This window comes from Stegostoma tigrinum, chromosome 28 (assembly GCF_030684315.1).
Source record: "Stegostoma tigrinum isolate sSteTig4 chromosome 28, sSteTig4.hap1, whole genome shotgun sequence".
NCBI classification, from domain to species: domain Eukaryota; kingdom Metazoa; phylum Chordata; class Chondrichthyes; order Orectolobiformes; family Stegostomatidae; genus Stegostoma; species Stegostoma tigrinum.
The window spans coordinates 22,517,375-22,539,310 of record NC_081381.1 but is presented as its reverse complement, the minus strand read 5'-3'; the positions used below and the strand labels follow the sequence as shown (position 1 = coordinate 22,539,310).

General features: G+C 42.7%; 1 protein-coding gene across 6 annotated transcripts in view; it reads right to left on the bottom strand.

Annotated features, from left to right (window-relative positions):
- The window catches only part of tp73 (tumor protein p73), a 240,321-nt gene that overhangs the window by 77,382 nt on the left and 141,003 nt on the right, over positions 1-21,936 (bottom strand). For all 6 annotated transcript variants that reach the window (XM_048561879.2, XM_048561881.2, XM_048561883.1 and 3 more), the window contains one exon: positions 3,616-3,861. In XM_048561879.2, the coding sequence (XP_048417836.1) occupies positions 3,616-3,861 (246 nt within the window). The remainder of the gene's footprint in view (positions 1-3,615; positions 3,862-21,936) is intronic.

The window sequence follows — 21,936 nt, the reverse complement described above, 5'->3', positions numbered from 1 at the left end:
GTTGACTTCTTTGTACAGTAGAGCATTACTTTATTTATAAGTTGCATTTGAATTGTTTTCACTGTGACGGTCAAGACAAGGCAGAGATAAGTTGCTGAACTGTTGGTGAATTGGGAACTGGGGAACTAATCTCACACTTGGACATGACTCAATGCACAGCTCAGGCACAGAGTGACTGTCTGGATTGCTCCCTTTCTCTTTCTCCTGCTGTAATGCTGGTGGCTGTTGCTTCATGATGACAAGAAATGTGCAGTATGCAACTGACAACCATAAATCTTGATGTGCACTCTGCAGTACAGTTGTTGGCAGCAGAAACTTTGTTTTCTAATCACATGGCTTTCACTCTGAGAATACTATGCACTTGTGTGATAGTGCATTTATAGTAGCTCCCCTTTGCTATCCCAGATTGGCAATGCAACAGAGTGCCACAAAATAAAGACATCATTACTGCTCCCTGGATAATAGGCACTGATCTGCATGATTGACTGAATATCATCAGAGATGTGCAGGACACAGAGCATGGATTCCACTTCAGTTCCAGCACTGGACGGAGTTAATATGTGGAGTTAAATGAATCGAGCACTTGAAATTGAAATGTAGTATCTCTCTTTGAACTCAGAATCTCATATGGTTTTTTTTTAAATTGCACATGTCAAACTGAGAGTGTAGCAAATATTTCCATTTCAAACCTGTATAAAATAAGAGCTCATTGCCATAGGCACTTTGATGGCTACTGGCAATGTCGTATTTATTCTTCAATGAGTTTGCCAGTTGTGGCTGCAGGAGTTGTCAAATGTCAGTGAGGGTTCATCATTAATGTTAAAAAGATAATTCCTCCTTAAACACTGGTGTTGTTATGGCTTTCTGATGAGAGTCCTTCAGCCTACTTGTCCTTCCTCTTCCAGTGCCCAACATGCCCTCTGTTCATTCTTTCACTCATTCGAAAGGGAATGTCTACTCCAGTATCCATACCTGGAATCAACTGGTTTGTGCAGAAATCTTTGTCAACAAAGTGTCTTTGAGTACATGGCACAAATGCTGCAGGTTTTTTTCACCTTGAAATCATCAAACTACAATAGAATTGTGACAACAACAAGAATAATCTAATCTGCAACTAACCTGTAATTAGTTGATTCCTTAAATGATGTTGGCAGGAAGTCCCTCAGTTGTTGAGACTAAGTTCAACTATGTAATGTTGAGGGGGGTATTGGCTGTAGAATTGAGTCCAAAGTAGCACTACTGGTGCTAATTCAATATTACATATTGAACTACATGATATCCCTCCTCTGCATACATCTGGTGGATATTTACTGAGTGCATGCTACTGCCTGCTCCAAAACCAGCCCCACAAGTGTGTACTCATGACACTGTCACTATTTTGAAGCTCTAAGTGAACTTAGACACTCAAAAAATAATTTTTAACTATAGCAGTAAATGCAGGCATTATTTAAATTCTGGTATGAAGTTGACCATGGTGGAGTAATATTAATGTGACTTACATCTCGGGTTCATGCAGAAAGCCATTTAGATCTTAAGAAGTATTATCGGTGTCCATGCACACAGATCCTTGAAAGTTGCCACCCAGGTTGACAGGGCTGTTAAGAAGTCATACAGTGTTTTAGCTTTTATTAATAGAGGGATCGAGTTCCGGAGCCAAGAGGTTATGCTGCAGCTGTACAAAACTCTGGTGCGGCCGCACTTGGAGTATTGCGTACAGTTCTGGTCACCGCATTATAAGAAGGATGTGGAAGCTTTGGAAAGGGTGCAGAGGACATTTACTAGGATGTTCCCTGGTATGGAGGGAAGGTCTTACGAGGAAAGGCTGAGGGACTTGAGGCTGTTTTCATTAGAGAGAAGAAGGTTGAGAGGTGACTTAATTGAAATATACAAAATAATCAGAGGGTTAGACAGGGTGGATAGGGAGAGCCTTTTTCCTAGGATGGTGACAGCGAGCACGAGGGGGCATAGCTTTAAATTGATGGGTGAAAAATATAGGACAGATGTCAGAGGTAGTTTCTTTACTCAGAGAGTAGTAAGGGAATGGAACGCTTTGCCTGAAACGGTAGTAGATTCGCCAACTTTAGGTACATTTAAGTCGTCATTGGACAAGCATATGGACGTACATGGAATAGTGTAGGTTAGATGGGCTTGAGATCGGTATGACAGGTCGGCACAACATCGAGGGCCGAAGGGCCTGTACTGTGCTGTAATGTTCTATGTTCTATAGACCCTTATTGGACCGATTGCCAGTTTAGCTCCTTGTTTCAATGTCACAGAAACATTGTAATGTGTCTTTGCTGCCTTTAGAGGTGCCAAGAAGGATATAAAGAAATTACTGTCAGTCATGGAGCAAGGAAAATTTTGACAGAAGGTAGAAATACTGCATTTGACTGTGCAAAAAAACAACTATTTTATCGAATTGGCTAACAGCTGAGTAGGCTGAGGTTCTCAATTCACCACTATGGACCAGGCCTTCCACTTTTCTTCATGGAACTTTCCTTGACCAGGAAAAAAAGTTACACAGTCAGCAATAGTTCAGGCAATGTCTTGCACTGTGTTCCTTTCCTGTTGCACTGCTGCTGTGAAAGTCAGTATACAAAAGGGGTAAATTGTAAAAGCAACCAGAGGCCCAGGTAGGAAGAGAACCAGCGGTTCACATAATATCACATCAGAAGATGTTATGGCAAACTGTAGCCTGAGTTTGTGCTTGAACCCAGGCAACTGCATTAAGTCAGAGTGGAAACAGTTAAATTATGAATGTCTTTCCAAATTTAATGAAAAGTCATATTGTTAATTTCATCCATAGTTAACTGCTGCCACTCACTGCAACCCAATCAAAAACATGCCTGTACAGCCTCACACTGTGGTGAGCCTTGTACAGACCAGGACAAGCAGCACATTCGAAATTACACTTGAGAAAAACACTAATTATCCCGTCGGTTACCAGCAGACAGGGAGCCGCACTTCTCTTTCTGTTGGACAGGATGCTTGCTCGTCTACAGCAAGTCTGAACATCTCCCTCCAGGAGATAGCATAAGCAACATCTAACATGTGCTTGGATTGCAAGCGTGTTCAGTCATGTCTTGCTGCAAGACATAACCTTTAAAATATATACAGGATAAAAAAAAGGGTTTTCAATAAACTAGAGACTTACGTTAAAACCAATTTTCACAATGAAAAGCACTTTACTTTTCTCTTTGGAGAAAACACTGTCGTTACAGTTGAAGAAGTTCAAGTATCTTGCATTCTAGTTTACTTTCTGGCCAGACTACAGTTTGAAATTATACATTCTGTTGCAAAGATTGTTATTTACTGTCTGGCATGCAGAGGGATGCATAGGGTACACAATGAAAGCAAGTCATTTCACCAAAACAATGAGTTTCAAAGCTGCATTAAGCTAATCTCAAAAAAAACTTTAACAACAATTGCACAACAAAGTTAGATAATTTAATTTGTTTATGAAAAAGAGAAAGTGAAGACAAGAAGAACAAAGAACATATCACAACAGATTGAGACATATTTTTGATGATGAATAATGACCACAATATTCCTATATAAATAACATTACTTTATCAACAATATATATCAATTAAAAATATGAAAGAGCAGACTCACAGTCCAGGTAGCTGACTTAGCAGTACTTGATTGCTGAAAAGTTACTTCAAATAAATGTGGTCCTGGATAGTCTGTGTTGGAAGGGATTGCTGGAGCTGGCGACATAGTGTCAAACGTGGAGCTTGGCTGTGAGTAGGGAGACGGCGTCGGGACATTCGAGGTGTGCTCCGAGTTGTAAGGGCTGGCGGAGGATGCACGGTTGGTGATACTCTGATCCATGCTGCTGTTTAGCAAATTAAACTGGGACTAGAAAGGCAAAGGGGTGGGGATAAGAAGTAAAACAACCAGGTAAGGACTTGCAACATCCACTTATTTCAGACCATTAACAAAACACACACATCATACAGCTGTCACTACATTTCAACTCCTGGAATCTTTTTTTCGCTGTTACTCCATGTAAAGACTTGTCAACTAATTAATTGTAAATGCATCATTCAGGCAAATATGAAGGGTAAAATGTCTATGTCAAGCATGTCGCTTCCTCTTGATTGTTTTTCTGACCAACGGTCTCTGAAAATTCTTTCTTACACTAAATACTGTTTGTGGCCATCAGTTTACTTATAACTGTTTGATGATAGTGCCAGAAATCAGGCTGCTTTTGTGCCTCAATCATATAATTCTAAGGACAGAACCCTGTACAAATGAATGAACAAAAATATCATTTTTCCTTCAGGGCTAAGTAACAGTTTGGATTCAAGAATGAGTTAAAATTTACTGTAAAAATCAGATGAGCAGTTAATTGAACAAAAAAACCTAAAGAAAATCAATAAAAACACATCTTTGGTGGTACCTAAAAAATAATCTTTCTCAACAACACTTCACTCCTGAGGATGTGGCTTGAGACTGTATTCTCTTCCCTATTTATCAGTATCTCTCTGCTACTTCACTTCACTGACTAGTCCTCATGTGCCAGCCTAGACTGTGCATACGAGCAGTTTTTTTCTGCCATGCAATGCATCAAAACCAAACTCAATCTGTACTCACCAAATATACACACTCACAAGCTCGGAGGGACAATATTCAACAAGAATTTCCTTCTTGGCTCAGCGACACAGAATCATTGCAGTGTGGAACCAGGCCATTTGGTCCATGCAGTCCACACCGATACTTGGAAGAGCATCCCACCCAGGACCTCCCCCCGCAATTCCCATGGCTGATCCACCTAACCTGCACATCCCTGGACACTATGAGCAATTCAGCACCAATCCACCTTACCTGCACATCTTTGGACCAAGGGAGGAAACCAGAGCAAACCCATACAGACACAGGAGAACGTACAAACTTCACATCGACGGTCGACAGGCATAGGATAAAACCTAGGTGTCTGCACTGTGAGGCAGCAGTACTAACCATTGAGCCACTGTGCTGCCCTTAACACTGAGATTAATAACAGCATTACAACAACTATTGTGACAAAATTAACTAATAAGTAAACCTGGGGTGTTCCGAAAGCATAACATATGGTAATTTACTGTATTCAGAGGAACACTGTCAGTGCCTCTGATGGCATCCTAAGGTGGGTAGAAACAGAAGGGTCATTTAGAGGTTGTAGTGATATAATGGTAACGTCATTGGGTTAGTAATCCAGAATCACTGGCTAATGCTCTGGCAAATGATGAAATTTAAATTCAATAATTTTTATAAATGGAATAAAAAGTTTGTACACTGTGGTAAAAACCCATCTGATTCATCAGTGCCCTTTAAGGAAGGATATTATTAGGGTAATTATTAAGCTCCAGTCCAAACTAAAACCACTCAACTTGTCATTCACTGCAGTCCAAGAGGGAGATTTATATTTTGAAGCTGTGCACTCTGCAAAAGCTCAAACAAGCCTGGAATAGCTCTGGCTGAACACTTACCGGTGTAATGTGACTCACTTTTAAAAGGACACTGTCCTGACATAACATGCACAAACTATAACACATAATAAGGAAACTCTACCATCCTTACCTGGTGTGGCATACACGTGACTCCAGACGTGGAGGATTGTAGTTTACTCTGAACTGTTTTTGGACAATTCAGGATGGGTAATAAAAACTGGCCTAGCCAACAATGCCCATAAACTTACCCAAACAAAATTACGGTTATAATACTGGGTTGATTTTGACTTCAAGTGGCAGGTTGACAGAACAATGTTGGCACTCATCCCATCTGTGAAAACACCACTTTGAAATTAGGCAGGGAGGCTGCAAAGTTTCAAACTGCCATTCAGATATAGCCCACTGGGTTTTGGCTTCATGATCAAGCAATGGCGTCTTGAAGGAACACTGGTGTTAGCAGCCAGTTCTGATGCCTGTTCAGATTTCTATCTGAAGGTTTCATGCAAAACAGTTATTATTTTTTAAACTCATGTTGCCACCGCCCCATTCACTCTGAAAAACAGGCCCAGTATCTGCTCACTGTAATGCCAATCTCGACCATCTGACATAAACAGGCAAGGGTCATGGCATCAATGTCCAGCCAGGAGTGTAAGAAAAGCTAGCGATGTTTTTCTTAATGGTAGCAGGGACCAGGATAGGGACTGTGAACAAAATCTGGGATAGGGTAGAAAGATACAAGGAGACATGAATAAAGAGACACTAGAATACATTTTTGATGCAGTGTATAACTCATTTCACCAGGGCACAGTAACCAAAACCCGACAATGACATTATATCTCTATTCTCTAAGAAATTATACACTTCGGTTTTTTTTTGAAAAAGAAACAGGGAGTAAAACAACTGCATCATAAAAGATCTGTTCAATAGTGTTATTAGTCCCCAAAATTGAAATAGGAGTTTCTCATGTTGTAGTAACTCCAAAAAGGCCGGTATCCCATCACAAGTCACCCTTTATTTACACATGCACGGGACCTGACACTGATCCAGCCAGCTCACATCTGGTTCCTAGAGTGAACGGAACCTCTGGCACACCTGCTTATATCTGAGAGTCAGAGCTCCATGTTTGGAACAGATTAACAGTCCCAATCACGGAACTCAAATTCTAAGGGCTCCACATCACTACAGCCCTTTCCTACAGAGTCCTGGGACATAGGCTCATTCCTTATCCTGTAGCTTCTAATGGGGCATTTTCACACCACGTCTGGGTCCTCTGAGTCTGCCTGGGATTCTGGCAGTGTGTACCGGTCCCTCGCCTGTCTCTTGAGCCCGGAACATCTCAGCCAAAATTAATCTTCTTCTTCAGGCGATAATGGCTTTGAGGTTGCAACGTCTGCCATGTCTATCTCTTCCTCAGAGGTCGCTTTGATGCTAGGCAGTGGCGGGGAGAACCCACAGGCTCTGACTGCCTTCCCGGATGTTCTAAGGGTCCGAGGTACAGAGAATCATAGAATCCCTACAGTGTGGAAACAGGCCCTTCAGCCCAAAAAGTCCACACTGACCCTTGGAGTATCCCACGAAGATTCATCCCCCCTATAACCCACCTAAGCTACATATCCCTGAACACTATGGGCAATTTAGCTTGGCCAATCCACCTAGCCTGTACATCTTTGGACTGTGGGAGAAAACCAGAGCACCCAGGAGGAAACCCACGCAGGCACAGGGAGAATGTGCAAACTCCACACAGACAGTCACCTGAGGGTGGAATTGAACCCGGGTCCCTGGCGCTGTGAGGCAGCAGTCCTAATCAACGAGCCACTGTGCTGCCCCAGGTGCGTTTTGCTCCTGCCCATTTACAAGGTTGCAGCTTTCACTGTTCCACAGGCTTGTTCAGGACTGCCTCTCCTACTAGAGCTTTGTGTGTCACGGGATCTGACCTCACATCGATCATGCTTCTTACTCATGAAGGGCTGTTCCCATGGTTTTGACACCAAATTTCATCCCTTAAAGTAAACTGCCTCCCTCGCTTTGAGGAATCTTGTGTCCAGTATTCATTTTCTTGATGCTGTTTCACTCTCCCTGCCAGATCTGGGAAGATCAGGTTTAACCTGGTGGAGAGTCTTGTCCCTATCAGCAACTTTGCTGGAGCCATCCCTGAATTGCGTGAGGGGTGGTCTTGTAATCAAACTGGAACTGGGGCAGTTTGGTATCAAGTAAAGCTATGGGTGGCACGATCTTGTCCACTTTAAGTAGCTCTAGCAGGGGTTTATGATCTATCACTTTTATATATTTATATGCATAAAAGGTACTGGTAGAACTTTCTCACACTACAGGTGACCGCCAAATCTTCATTCTCTATCACGGCATATTTGCACTCTGCATCAGACAAAGTCTGGGAAGCATACTACACAGCCATCAGGCATTCTGCTCAAGTGGGCATCTGTGAGCCAATCTAGCCTGATACTGTATGGGGAGGCAATGCATGTCAGCAGCACATCTTGCTTGGGATCGTAGTGTGCCAACTTGGACGATGACAGCTGCTTCTTCACTTCCCTAAAGTCTACATCTTGGCTACGAGACCGTTTCCTTAGACGATGACAGCTACTTCTTCACTTCTGTAAGGGCTATGTATGTCTTGGATACAAGACCATTTCCAAAGCTAGCCCTTTTTCACAAACAGCTGTAAGGATGCCAGGATGGAGGCTAGGTTAGTAATAAATTTTCCATCATAATTCACAATCCAAGGGAAGACCTAAGTTCCAGTACAGACATGGGAGCTGCCCTTACTTTATCTTGCATTAGGTGGGCCTTTGTTGACTATAATCCAAGGTCACTTGGGGAGTGTCTGGAACACACATTTTCCCTTTTAAAGTATGCACCCAGCTTGGACAAATGTTTAGGCATTCTAAGTTCGCTAAATGCTCTTTATTGGTCTTCCCAGTTATTAGCAAGACAAACGTCCACTTGGTGTAGACATTGTAAAATGTTCTCCATCAGCTGCTGGAAATTGGTACAGGCTGATGATACTCCAAAAAGCAGTCTCACATGTTGCTACAAAACTTTATGGGTTTTAAACATTGCATACTTCTGGGAATTCTGATCTAATCGCAATGAGATAGGGTAGGCGATGGCCTAGTGGTATTATCGCTTGACTATTAATCCAGAAACACAGCTGATGTTCTGGGGACCCAGGTTCAAATCCCACCACAGCAGATGGTGGAATTGGAATTCCAAAAAAAAGTCTGGAATTAAGAATCTACTGATAGCCATGAAGTCATTGCCGATTGTCAGAAAAGCCCATCTGGTTCACTAATATCCTTCAGGGGAGGAAATCTTCCACCCTCATCTGGTCTGGCCGACATGTGACTCCAGACCCACAGCAATGTGGTTGACTCTCGGCTGCCCTCTGAAATGGCCGAGCACACCACTCAGTCACACCAATCGCTACAAAGACTCAAAGAAATAAAACTGGATGGAACACGTGGCATTGGTCTAGGCAATGGAAAAGACAACGGCAGAAACAGTCCTGTCGACCATGCAAAATCCTCCTCACCAACATCGGGGGGTTAGTGCCAAAATTGGGAGGGCTGTTTCACAGACTAGCCAAGCAACAGCCTGAAATTGTCATACTCACAGAATCATACTTTACAAACAATGTCTCAGACAACACCATCACCATCCCTGGATATGTCCTGTCCCACTGGCAGGAAAGATCCAGCAGAAGGATGGCACAGTGGTAGACAGTTGGGAGGGTGTTGCTCTAGGAGTCCTCAACATTGACTCCAGACCCCATGAAGTCTCATGGTATCAAGTTAAACATGGGCAAGGAAACCTCCTGCTGATTACCACATACTGTCTTCCCTCAGCTGACAAATCAGTACTCCTCAATGTTGAGCAACACTTAGGAGGAAGCACTGAGGATGGCAAGGGCACAATATGTACTCTGGGTGGGGTTTTTCAATGTCCACCACTAAGAGTGGCTTGGCAGCAGTACCACTGATTGAGCTGGTCAGGTCCGAAAGGACACAGCTGCTCGACTGGGTCTGCAGCAGGTGGTGCGGGAACCAACAAGAGGGAAAAACATACTTACCCTAATCCTTACTAATCTGCCAGCTGCAGTTGCATCTGTCCAAGACAGTATAGATAAGAGTGACCACTGCACAGTTCTTGCGGAGACGAGGTCCCGCCTTCACATTGAGAATAACCTCCATTGTGTTGTGTGGCACTATCACCATGCTAAATGGGACAGACTTCACACGGATCCAGCAACTGAAGACTGGGCATCCATGAGGCACTCTGGGCCATCAACTGGAGCAAAACTGTACTCTAACACAATCTGTAATCTCATGGCCCAGCATAACCCCACTCAACCATTACCAGCAAACCAGTGGAACAACTCTGATTCAATGAACAGTGAAGGAGGGCATGCCAGGAACAGCACCAGGTATACCTGATAATGAGGTATCAACCTGGTGAAGCCACCAAACAGGACTACTTACACGCCAAACAGCAAAAGCAGCAAGTGATCGGCAGAGCTAAGCGATCCCACAGCCAGCGGATAAGATCAAAGGTCTGTAGTCCTGCCTCATCCAGTCGTGAATGGTGGTGGACAATTAAACAACTCACTGGAGGAGGAGGCTCCACACATAACCCCATCCTCAATGATGGAAGAGCCTAGTGCATCAGTGCAAAAGATACGGCTGAAGCATTCGCAGCAATCTTCAGCCAGAAGTGCCGAATGGACGATGCATCTCAGCCTCCTCCAGTCGTCCCCAGCATTACAGACACCGGTCTTCAACCAATTTGATTCACCCCACATGATATCAAGAAATGGTTGGAGACACTGGATACTGCAACGGCTACTGGGCCTGACAACATTCCGGCAAGAGTACTGAAGACTTGTGCTCCAGAACTTGCCGCTCCCCTAGCCAAGCTGTTCCAGTACAGTTACAACACTGGTATCTACCTGACAATGTGGAAAATTGCCTAGTTATGTCCTGTACATAAAAATAAAAGCAGGACAAATCCAACCCAGCCAATTACCGCCCCATTGGTCTTTTCTTGATCATCAGTAAAGTGATGGAAGGTGTCATCAACAGTGCTATCAAGCAGCGCCTGCTCAGAAATAACCTGATCAGTGAGACCCACTTTGGGTTCCACCAGGGCCACTCAGCTCCTGATCTCATTACAGCCTTGGTTCAAACATGACAAAAGAGCTGAATTCCAGAGGTGAGGTGAGAGTGACAGCTCTTGATATCAAGGCTGCATTCAAACAAATATGGCATCAAGGACCCCTAGCGAAACTGGAATCAATAGGTATCAGGTGGCAAACGCTCCAGTGGCTGGAGTCATACCTGCCACATAGGAAGCTAGTCGTGGTTGTGGGAGGTCACTCATCTCAGCTCCAGGACATCTCTGCAGGAGTTCCTCAGCGTAATGTCCTAGGTTCAAACATCTTCAGCTGCTTCATCAATGACCTTCACTCCATCATAATGTCGGAGGTGGGGATGTTCATACGCAACACGATCTGGACAAGATCCAGGCTTGGGCTGACAAGTGGCAAGTGACATTCACACCACACAAATACCAGACTATGACCATCACCACTAAGAGTCAATCTGACCACTACCCCTTGGCATTCAATGGTGTTACCATCACTGAATCCTCCACTATCAGCATTGTGGAGCTTACCATTGACCAGAAACTGAACTAGACTCACCACATTAACAGAGTGGCTGCAGGAACAGGCCAGAAGCTGGGAATACTGTGGCAAGTAACTCACCTCCTGACTCCTCAAAGCTAGTCCACCATCTACAAGGCACAGGTCAGGAATGTGATGGAATACACTCACTTGCCTGGATGAGTGCAGCCCCAACAACACTCAAGAAGCTTGACAAAATCCAGGACAAAGTATCCCGCTTGATTGGCACTGCATCCACAAGCACTCACTCCCTCCAAAACTGATGCTCAATTGCAGCAGTGTGTACTATCTACAAGATGCACTGCAGAAATTCACCAAAGATCCTCAGACAGCACCTTCCACACCCATGGCCACTTCCATCCTTAAGGACCAGGGCAGCAGATATATGGGAACACCACCACCTCCAAGTTCCCCTCCAAGTCACTCACCGTCCTGACTTGGAAATATATCGTTGTTCCTTCACTGTCGCTTGGTCAAAATCCTGGAATTCCTTCCCTACTAGCATTGTGGGTCAACCCACAGCAGGAGGAATACATCGGTTCAAGAAGGCAGCTCACCACCAGCTTCTCAAGAGCAACTAAAAATGGGAAAGAAATGCACGCCAATCAGCGATGCCCACATCCCACAAATTGAATAGAAACAAAATTGCAGCTATGCGTCGGGCTTCACAATTAGCATAAAAAAAACCAAAAGAACTGTGGACGCTGTAAATCAGGAACAAAAACAGAAGTTGCTGGAAAAGTTCAGCGCATTTGAATTCTGAGGAAGGGTCACCAGACCCGAAATGTTAACTCTGAATTTTTCTTCACAGATGCTGCCACACCTGCTGGGCTTTTCCAGCAACTTCTGTTTTCGTTCACAATTGGTATGACTGGTGCTGTCTATTCTGCAAACAGTATTGATTTGATTATTCCCTCTCTTTCTCGCCTCCTGATTTCTACCTCTACTTTAGCACGTAAGGCAAATGGCATAGTGCGGGCCTTGCAGAATCACGGAATTGCTTCTTGGCCAACATGTAAGGTGGCCTTGGCTCCTTTGATTTTCCTGAAGAACTTCCGGGTCTTTAATTAGAACTTCATTGAGGCAGCAAATCAAAAAATTTTCTAATCAAAAATTGTTGAGACAATCAAGTTGAATCTTTCTCAACCAATTTCATCCCATCAAGCTTGGGTTCACGGCTTTTACTATAATCAGTGATAATTGAACCAGCTGTTTCTCAAAAGAAATCAGAAGCAAAGTTGTACCCTTAATCTGTAGGAGTTCGCTGCATAAGTTCTCAGCCTGGGCAAGGTTTTATGCAAACTTAAGAGTTGGAACCTGAGTGAATTTGGTAAAGACTGCTTCTGCAATCATTGACACAGCCACGTTGGTACTGGCCTCCACTGGAACTCGGTGACCATTTAGCCAGACATTTATTTTGATTAGTTCTGATTTGGATGTTGCTAAGCAATTCAACTGCTCCAAACCAGCTGTGGGTAGACTTTCCAGGGTGTGTACTCTCCTGGATGCCGGCCTATGAGTTATCTTACACAATTCAGGCCGAGTGGGCATTCTTCTGCTGTCGCAAGTTTGCTTACCAGCAGCAACTACAAAGGCCTCCTGTCCTGGAACCTTGAGAAAATTTCAACCATTTGTTCAAGGCTTGGCCTTATTTTGGGATTTTGCTGTGGGCTGACTTAGAGACCCTGCATTCAGGAAATGTCATGAGTGATTTGTCTTCACTCAAGTGGTGTTCCCGAAGCTTAATTGGTCTCGCAAGAGTGTCCATTTCCATTGGCAAACTTTATAACTCATATGCTCCACTTATTCACATTTTCTAATTATAAAGTCAATTGTGGATGTTTGAAGTCCAGTTGGCTTCAGCTAGTCAGCACTTTTGCACGATCACATCATTAATCCCACATACCAAATGGTCTCTCAGCATCTCACTTGGAGTTAAACCAAAATCGTTTCACCCTGCCAGTTGTCTTAACCTAGTCAGAAATCCCAATATGGATTCCACCGGTTCTGGAACAGCCATGGAAAAACAATAGCATTTCAGAATTAGACGTGGTGTAGGCTAGTAATATGCCTTAGCTAAATGTGTCAACTCTTGAAAGGTTTTAGGTGCTTTGCTTCAGGGAAAGTTAAGTTCCTAATAACCGACAAAGCTGCAGGTCCAAAAGCTGTCAGGAGAATTATTTGCTGCTTTTTGTCTTCCCCAATGTCATTTGCCCAAAAAAAAACTCATTCTTTCCACATACCGGCCCAGTCATCGACAGCAGGATCAAATGGCTCAAGCCTCCCACAAAACGGCTTAGTCCAACGTAAAGCTGACTATTATGAGCAAATCTCATAAGTTTAATGAACCAAGTTTCTCTTTTGTATGTTGTCTGATTCTGTTGCTGAATTCTACAATGTGCATTTGTTCTCTTGGATTCTGTATCACACGGTACTTGCATCACCATAAAAGTAATACATTTAATGATCAAACATTTTTATCTGGATATGTTTGTTGAATTTTAGTGTATGAAAATTATGAGGGTGATTTCTACATTAACAGCTGACTGTGACAAGCCTTGCTGGTCTGCTATAGATACTAGGACAGTGAGACTCAGAAAGCTCAAACCTTTAAGTCTTAACTGCAAGTTCAGTTCCCATACGGGCAATTACATCACATAGACCATTTAAACTTTACATATTTACTTTTTATGGCTACCTGAGCATATTTAGATCACAGAATTTGACAGAAACCTGCCAGTTGATCTAATCTGGAACTAGAGTTCATGTTTCTAATGAGTCTTCAATACTCTATTACTTCATCGCTTTCTATCAGTAAATAGATACTTTAATTTCTTTCTCCTCCTATTCTTCCTCATTTAACTAAATTGGCACAGCCTTTCATTCCCTTCTATCTCATACTTTTCTCCTTAAATGATTCAAAATTGTCTAAGCTATTCCATGTGACAGCACCTATCATTCTCATTACTTTTGAGTAAAGAAATTTCTCCTGATTTTATTTTATTGGATGTATTGATGACAATATTATATTTATGTTTTCTGATTTTAGTCTCTCTCACAAGTAATAAAATTTTCCGCACATCCTTGACTTCTGAATTTTTAAGACTCTATCAGACTTGACCTTCTCTTTTCCAGAAAATAAGCTCTTTCAGGCCTTTTCAACCTTGTGTCATTGTTGTGCCCTCTCAGGCTTTGTTTTATTCTTATAAATCTGTTTTACACTTTTTAAAATGTTTCTATACATGTTTATGTGATGTGGAGAGTAGAATGATAGATCATCTGAGTAGCTTTGCAACTATCAGTGGGTGTTACATTCAACAAATAGTCAGCTTTAATAAATGTGATTGTTTAACATTAACATTGAATGTCAGATTGAAGATAGTAAAATATAAGGTGGTAATTTACTGATGAAAGTTCAGCTAACTGGAATGGAGACAATGGTTACTCTTAAACTTTTCCTTTATACTACTAATTACACTCTCTGAGGTAGATGATTTATTTTTATTTTTGCATGGGGCGTGAGCATCACTGATAGGACATGCATTTGTTGGTCCTCCCTAACTGTCCCAAAACCAAACGGCTTGTCACATATCTCAGAGGCTTGTTAAGAGATAACCATGTCATATGTGGGTCTGGAGTCATATGTAGGCCAAACTAGGTAAGGACAGCAGATTTTCTTCCATAAAAGATGAGTTTTTATGATAATCGGCAGTGGTTCAATGGTTGCCATTAGATTGAGTTTTTAATTCCAGCCTATTGAATTCAAATGTCACCGGTTGTCATGGTGGGGTTTGAATATAGTCCTCAACATTAGCTTGGGCTGTCACATTACCAGTTTGCTAAAAGGACCATTACACCACTGCCTCTCCACAGCATGCCAGGAACAAAAAATAGGAACTGAAAATGTAGTTAAAAACATAAGTGATCTTCCACACATTGAAATCCCAGTTTTGCACTGGAAATCAGGTAAAAGTCAAAGGACTGGATGCAGTAGGAATGCAGATTGAAGCAAACTTCTAAACTGTCAGGAGATTGAAATGATTAGTTATAGTAGAAGTGGAAAGTAAAGTTACATAGTTCATACAAAGTATAACTTGTATCACTAGAACAGTTCTATTGACAACACTTCAATGTTATCAACTGATAACAAGTTGAAAACACTTATTTCTGAGTCAGAAGTTGAAAACTGATTCTCCAGCAAAATACTGAAGCTGTGCCATATTGTCAGAGGTAACAGCTTTTGGATGAGAATATAAATCAGGGCCATATCTGTTTTACGCAAGAAGTCTTCAAAGATCCCGTGGCTGTATTCTGTATGGGTGTCCTCCCCGATGTCTTGGCCATATTTATCCCTCAAACATAAGAATTATAATCAAGACATTATCTCATTGCTGTTGTTGGTCCTTGCTGTGTGCAAATTGCTGCTGGTTTGCCGACGTATGAAGTGACTAGACATCAAAAGTAATTAATTGGTTGCAGAGTGCTTTGGATGCCTTGAGAATACAGAAGGTGCTATATGAATTCACGTCCTCCTTTTATAGATCATATTAACTGCTTCAAAAATGCACATTGATTTCTTCTTTCTCTCACAGCTCCAACACATTAAAAAAAATTATAATGAGGAAGTGTGTGTGCTAACACCTTTTTAATGTAGTATATTGTTGAGACTTGTCGAACTGAATCCAAAACTCAGTCAACAGGGTGAATGCTTGTACTTCCAATGTTAGGGTAAATAAGAATAGGTGTGGGAGAGGTCTAAGGTGGATGTGTGGATTCTTGCTTAGACTGGGCACTTCTTTGATTGTTATTTTTTCCCTTTGTTCCTTCTTCTTTGCTGGACTGGCTTTGGGTTGATGATATTAATGCAATGATTTAGGCAACAAAGCTGGTACTAATCAGCTACATAACTTCCACCAACATAGGTACAAGCATGTACATGCAGAGGAAACAGCCTTGGAGGTGATGAGTGTGCATACACTGAGGCTAGTTGTCCCATTACATGCTCTCAAATTCAAGACTCAGCAATGATCTATGTTCAGAGGTAATAGGAACTGCAGATGCTGGAAAATCCAAGACAACAATGTGTGGGGCTGGATGAACACAGCAGGCCAAGCAGCATCTTAGGAGCTCAAAAGTTGACGTTTCGGGCCTAGACCCTTCATCAGAAAAGGGAGATGGGGAGAGGAAGAACAGGTTAGGCAGGCGGGACAAGCTGGGCTGGTTTTGGGATGTAGTGGGGGGAGGGGAGATTTTGAAGCCGGCGAAATCCGCATTGATGCCATTGGGCTGCAGGGTTCCCAAGTGGAATAGGAGTTGCTGTTACTGCAACCTATGGGTGGCATCATTATGGGCACTTACAAACCTATTCTGCCTGGAAGTCAGTGGTGAGTGGGGTTCCACAGGGCTCTGTCCTTGGGCCTCTACTGTTTGTAATTTTTATTAATGACTTGGATGAGGGGATTGAAGGATGGGTCAGCAAGTTTGCAGATGACACAAAGGTCGGAGGTGTCGTTGACAGCATAGAGGGCTGTTGCAGGCTGCAGCGGGACATTGACAGGATGCAGAGATGGGCTGAGGGGTGGCAGATGGAGTTCAACCTGGATAAATGCGAGGTGATGCATTTTGGAAGGTCGAATTTGAAAGCTGAGTACAGGATTAAGGATAGGATTCTTGGCAGTGTAGAGGAACAGAGGGATCTTGGTGTGCAGATACATAGATCCCTTAAAATGGCCACCCATGTGGACAGGGTTGTTAAGAAAGCATATGGTGTTTTGGCTTTCATTAACAGGGGGATTGAGTTTAAGAGTCGTGAGATCTTGTTGCAGCTCTATAAAACTTTGGTTAGACTGCACTTGGAATACTGCGTCCAGTTCTGGTCGCCCTATTATAGGAAAGATGTGGATGCTTTGGAGAGGGTTCAGAGGAGGTTTACCAGGATGCTGCCTGGACTGGAGGGCTTATCTTATGAAGAGAGGTTGACTGAGCTCGGTCTCTTCTCATTGGAGAAAAGGAGGAGGAGAGGGGACCTAATTGAGGTATACAAGATAATGAGAGGCATAGATAGAGTTGATAGCCAGAGACTATTTCCCAGGGCAGAAATGGCTAGCACGAGGGGTCATAGTTTTAAGCTGGTTGGTGGAAAGTATAGAGGGGATGTCAGAGGCGGGTTCTTTACACAGAGAGTTGTGAGAGCATAGAATGCGTCGCCAGCAGCAGTTGTGGAAGCAAGGTCATTGGGGTCATTTAAGAGACTGCTGGACATGCATACGGTCACAGAAATTTGAGGGTGCATACATGAGGATCAATGGTCGGCACAACATTGTGGGCAGAAGGGCCTGTTCTGTGCTGTACTGTTCTATGTTCTATGTCCATTTCAAGCCCACCGACTCCCACAGCTACCTGGAATACACATCCTCCCACCCAACTTCCTGCTAAAATTTCATCCCCTATTCCCAATTCCTTCACCTCCGCCGCATCTGCTCCCAGGATGAGGCATTCCACTCCCGCACATCCCAGATCTCCTCGTTCTTCAAGGGCCGCAACTTCTCCCCTGTAGTGGTTGAGAACGCCCTTGACGTGTCTCCCGCATTTCCCGCACCTCATTCCTCACACCCCGCCCTTGCAATGACTGCAAAAAGAGAATCCCCCTAGTCCTCACATACCACCCCACCAACCTCCGGATACAACGCATCATCCTCCGAAACTTGCGCCATCTACAATTTGACACACCACCAAAGACATTTTTCCATCCCCACCCTTGTCTGCTTTCCAAGGGACCACTCTCTCCATGACTCCCTTGTCCGCTCCACACTCCCCTCCAACCCCACCACACCCGGCACTTTCCCCTGCAACCGCAGGAAGTGCCACACCTCCCTCACCCCCATCCCAGGCCCCAAGATGACTTTCCACATCAAGCAGATGTTCACCTGCACATTTGCCAATGTGGTATACTGCGTCCGCTATACACGGTGTGACTTCCTCTACATTGGGGAAACCAAGCGGAGGCTTGGGGACCACTTTGCAGAACACCTACGCTCAGTTTGCAGTAAACAACTGTACCTCTCAGTCGCAAACCATTTCAACTCCCCCTCCCATTCCTTAGACGAAATGTCCATCCTGGGCTTCCTGCAGTGCCACAATGATGCCATCCATAGGTTGCAGGAACAGCAACTCATATTCCGCTTGGGAACCTTGCAGCCCAATGGCATCAATGTGGATTTCACCAGCTCAAAATCTCCCCTCCCCTCTGCACCCCAAAACCAGCCCAGCTCGTCCCCACCTGCCTAACCTGTTCTTCCTCTCACCTATCCCCTCCTCCCACCTCAAGCAGCACCTCCATTTCCTACCTACTAACCTCATCCCGTCCCCTGGACTGAACTATCCCTTCCCTACCTCCCCACCTATCTTCTCCGCTATCCAGTTTCAGTCTGCCTCCCCCTCTCTTCCTATTTATTTCAGAATCGTCTTCCCACCCCCCTTTTCTGATGAAGGGTCTAGGCCCAAAACGTCAGCTTTTGTGCTCCTAAGATGCTGCTTGGCCTGCTGTGTTCATCCAGCCCCACAATTTGTTGTCAATGAACTATGTTCACTGCTATTTGAGTGTGAAGCAATACCATGAAGGGCTAGTGCTCAAGCACCAGCGTTTTAGAATTTCAGGGATTACACACGAGAGGTAATGTTACTGAGTTAATAATACAGACACACAAGTTAATACTCTGGGAACACGGGAATTTAAATTCAATTGATAAAACAGTAATATAAAGCTCGGCTTCATAACCCATCACAAACATCAATTATTATAAAAGCATACTGTGTTTACTAATCAACATTAAGAAAAAAAAGACCCATCATCTTGACTTGGTCTGGCCTAATGCAATATGGTTGACTCTTAACTGACTTCTGAAATGGCCTAGAAGTCACTGAGTTCAAGGGCAATTAGACATGCATAGCAAATGCTGATCTTGCTAGCAACATTTATGTCATTTGAAAGAATGAAGAAAATAAAGAAAGAAAGAAAAGGAACTACAATATGTTTAACAATGTGCTCTCTCTCACTCATTGGAACTGGGCTAAAGGACGTCAAAAGGATATCTTCATCAAATATTCAATGTCCCATTGGATGAACGTTCTCACCTCTTCAAATCAAAAGGGAAATGGCAAGAACCAATTTTCTAATCTCAATGAGTTCTAACTAAAAGTGGTCAAAACAGGGAAACAACCTGAAAGAAGGCTTCTGGGTGATGCATACGTAACTATGCTGTGGTTGATTTGCTCACCGAGCTGGTTTGTTAGTTTGCAGATGTTTTATTACCCTACTGGGTAACATCATCAGTGCAACCTCCGATGAAGTGTTGTTGTGTTTTCCTGCTTGTTATTTAAACTCAGGGGTCTGTTGGAGTTGATTACTTCATTTCCAGTTTTACTTTGCAGTGGTGTGTATTTTGGGTCTAATTCTACGTCTTTATTGATGGCCTTCTTGGTGGAAAAACCAGGCTTGTAGAAATTCTCTGTTTGACTATTCCTAGGATCTCGTGGTTCTCTCTGACTGTGTGAATGGTGATGAATGAGTATTGGCCATGTCTTTTTGTTGCTAGTTGGTGTTCATGTATTCTCATAGCTAGTTTCCTTCCTGCCTACAAACCCACATCAACCCATCACCAACTGCTAACAAGAACCAAAGACTCCTTACCAACTATGGACAGAACCAACATAATGTACAGGATTCCATGCAAGGACTGCAACAAACATTACATTGGACAGACAGGGGGGAAACTGGCTACAAGAAAACATTAAAACCAACTAGCAACTTAGTAAATAAGGACAGATTATCCGAAAAAACTAGTGAATGCAGATTCAGCACTAACCTTTGAAAGGAAATAGAACATATATGCAAACAAGAAAGAATTGCAGAACAAAAACAGAAGTTGCTGGAAAAGCTCAGCAGGTCTGGCAATATCTGTGAAGAAAAAAAACAGAGTTAACATTTCAGGTTCAGTGTCCCTTCCTCAGAACCGGTCCCAAAACGTTAAGTCTGATTATTTTCTTTGCAGATATTGCCAGACCTGCTGAGCTTTTCCAGCAACTTCCGTTTTTGTTCCTGATTTACAGCATCTGCAGTTTTTTCAGTTTTTATTAAGAATTGCAGAACTCTTGAGTAAGATCATGGATGATAAACCCAGCTCTTTCAAAGTGATGGCATAGGCATATTGAGCTCAAAAGCCTCCATCGATACTTATGATCTATGATCATTGCAGGGACATCATCAGTAGACCTTTTTGCATCAAAACTGCAGGTAAAATTATCTTATATATTTTAAGATAACCTACTCAATACCACAAGTACATAGCAAGCCTATCAAGGACTGAAAAACTGAAAAGGCAGATTCGTGCGGGTTTAGTCCTTTGTCAGAGCTCTTTAAGGTCTTCCTGAAAAATGAACTTGTCTTTTCTCTTCACATGCACTCAGGGGCCAGTGGAGTATTTGCAGCATTTTCTGACATTCGAGATTTTAAACAACTGCAGCTTCCTAAATCTCAATTTACTTCAATTCAGATAAAATAAAAACTTAGGAAATAGCTCAAGAATGATCATGCACACAATAGAAATACGAGTGATAGCATGTGCACAAATAGTTTGGCAATTGTCCCTTTTTCCAAGGCCATCTTATACTTTAACTGCTGGTGCAAAATAATGGCCCAAATAATCCCCTCTAGAGTCTTAAGGCTTCAGTGATTTGGTACTCCGTGCCCTCTTCCTCAATGCCCCCACCCCAAACAATACTCAAGTCAATACCACAAGTTGTTTATAAATCAGCCTGTTTTCTTCATAGACCAAATGCCTAGAAATCTAGTGAGTGGAAAGAAATCAAATGGCACCCTCTGCTGCTCAGCGGTGAAATTTAATTTAAGGGTGGTTCATTGATGAAGTTGCTCATGTCAGAAGCTACAGATGAATGTTATAATGCCAAACAGAAACACAGTAACCGATTGCACATTCAGACCATGATTGATCTGCACTCACTCCATTTACCTACCTTTATTCCATATTCCTTAACAACCTGGTCCAATAAAAATCTGTCAATTTCAATCTTCAAACTTTCTGAGGGGGCATGTTCCAGGTTTCCAGTATTGTGTACGTGAAAAGATGTGCCCTAATTTCCATTCGAAAAGTCTGGTTCTAATTTAAGATTAAAACTCTGATTCTGAGTCATACCATCAGAGGAACTTTTTCCTTTTTTTAAAAAAATCTAATGTACCTAAAATAAATTTAAATATCTTGATTACTTTTTTATTCTTCCAAACTTAAGAGAATACAAGCTATGTAAACAATTTTTAATCCGAGTAAAATGGAAGCTTGTACAACATTGTTAAAACTGATGCCATTTATCATTGTGTTTCTTGCACAGGAAATATTGGCAGACTGTACCGACCTCTGAAATATGTTGAAAGAGTGCAAAAGTTAACAGAATTATCCTGATGATTAGAAGCAATTTGTAAAAATTAACACAACAAAGCTTCCATCTCTCATTTACTGTTTGACCATATAATCAAATATCAACTGTGTTTATAACCATAAGATATGTGGCTGTGCAAAATGGTTAGCGTGTCTAGTGAGTTATAAATGGCACATTAATTACTGACTTTAATGATTATGGCAAGTTAGTGCCATTTGCCTGATTTCGGCAGCTATCCTTGATAGGCATGAACAATATTAATGGTGGGGACTGTTCACCTTAAAGCCACTGAAACGCCTCAGAACACTGTACAATTATTTCATTTTTCAAGTTCAGTGACTATTAGATAGG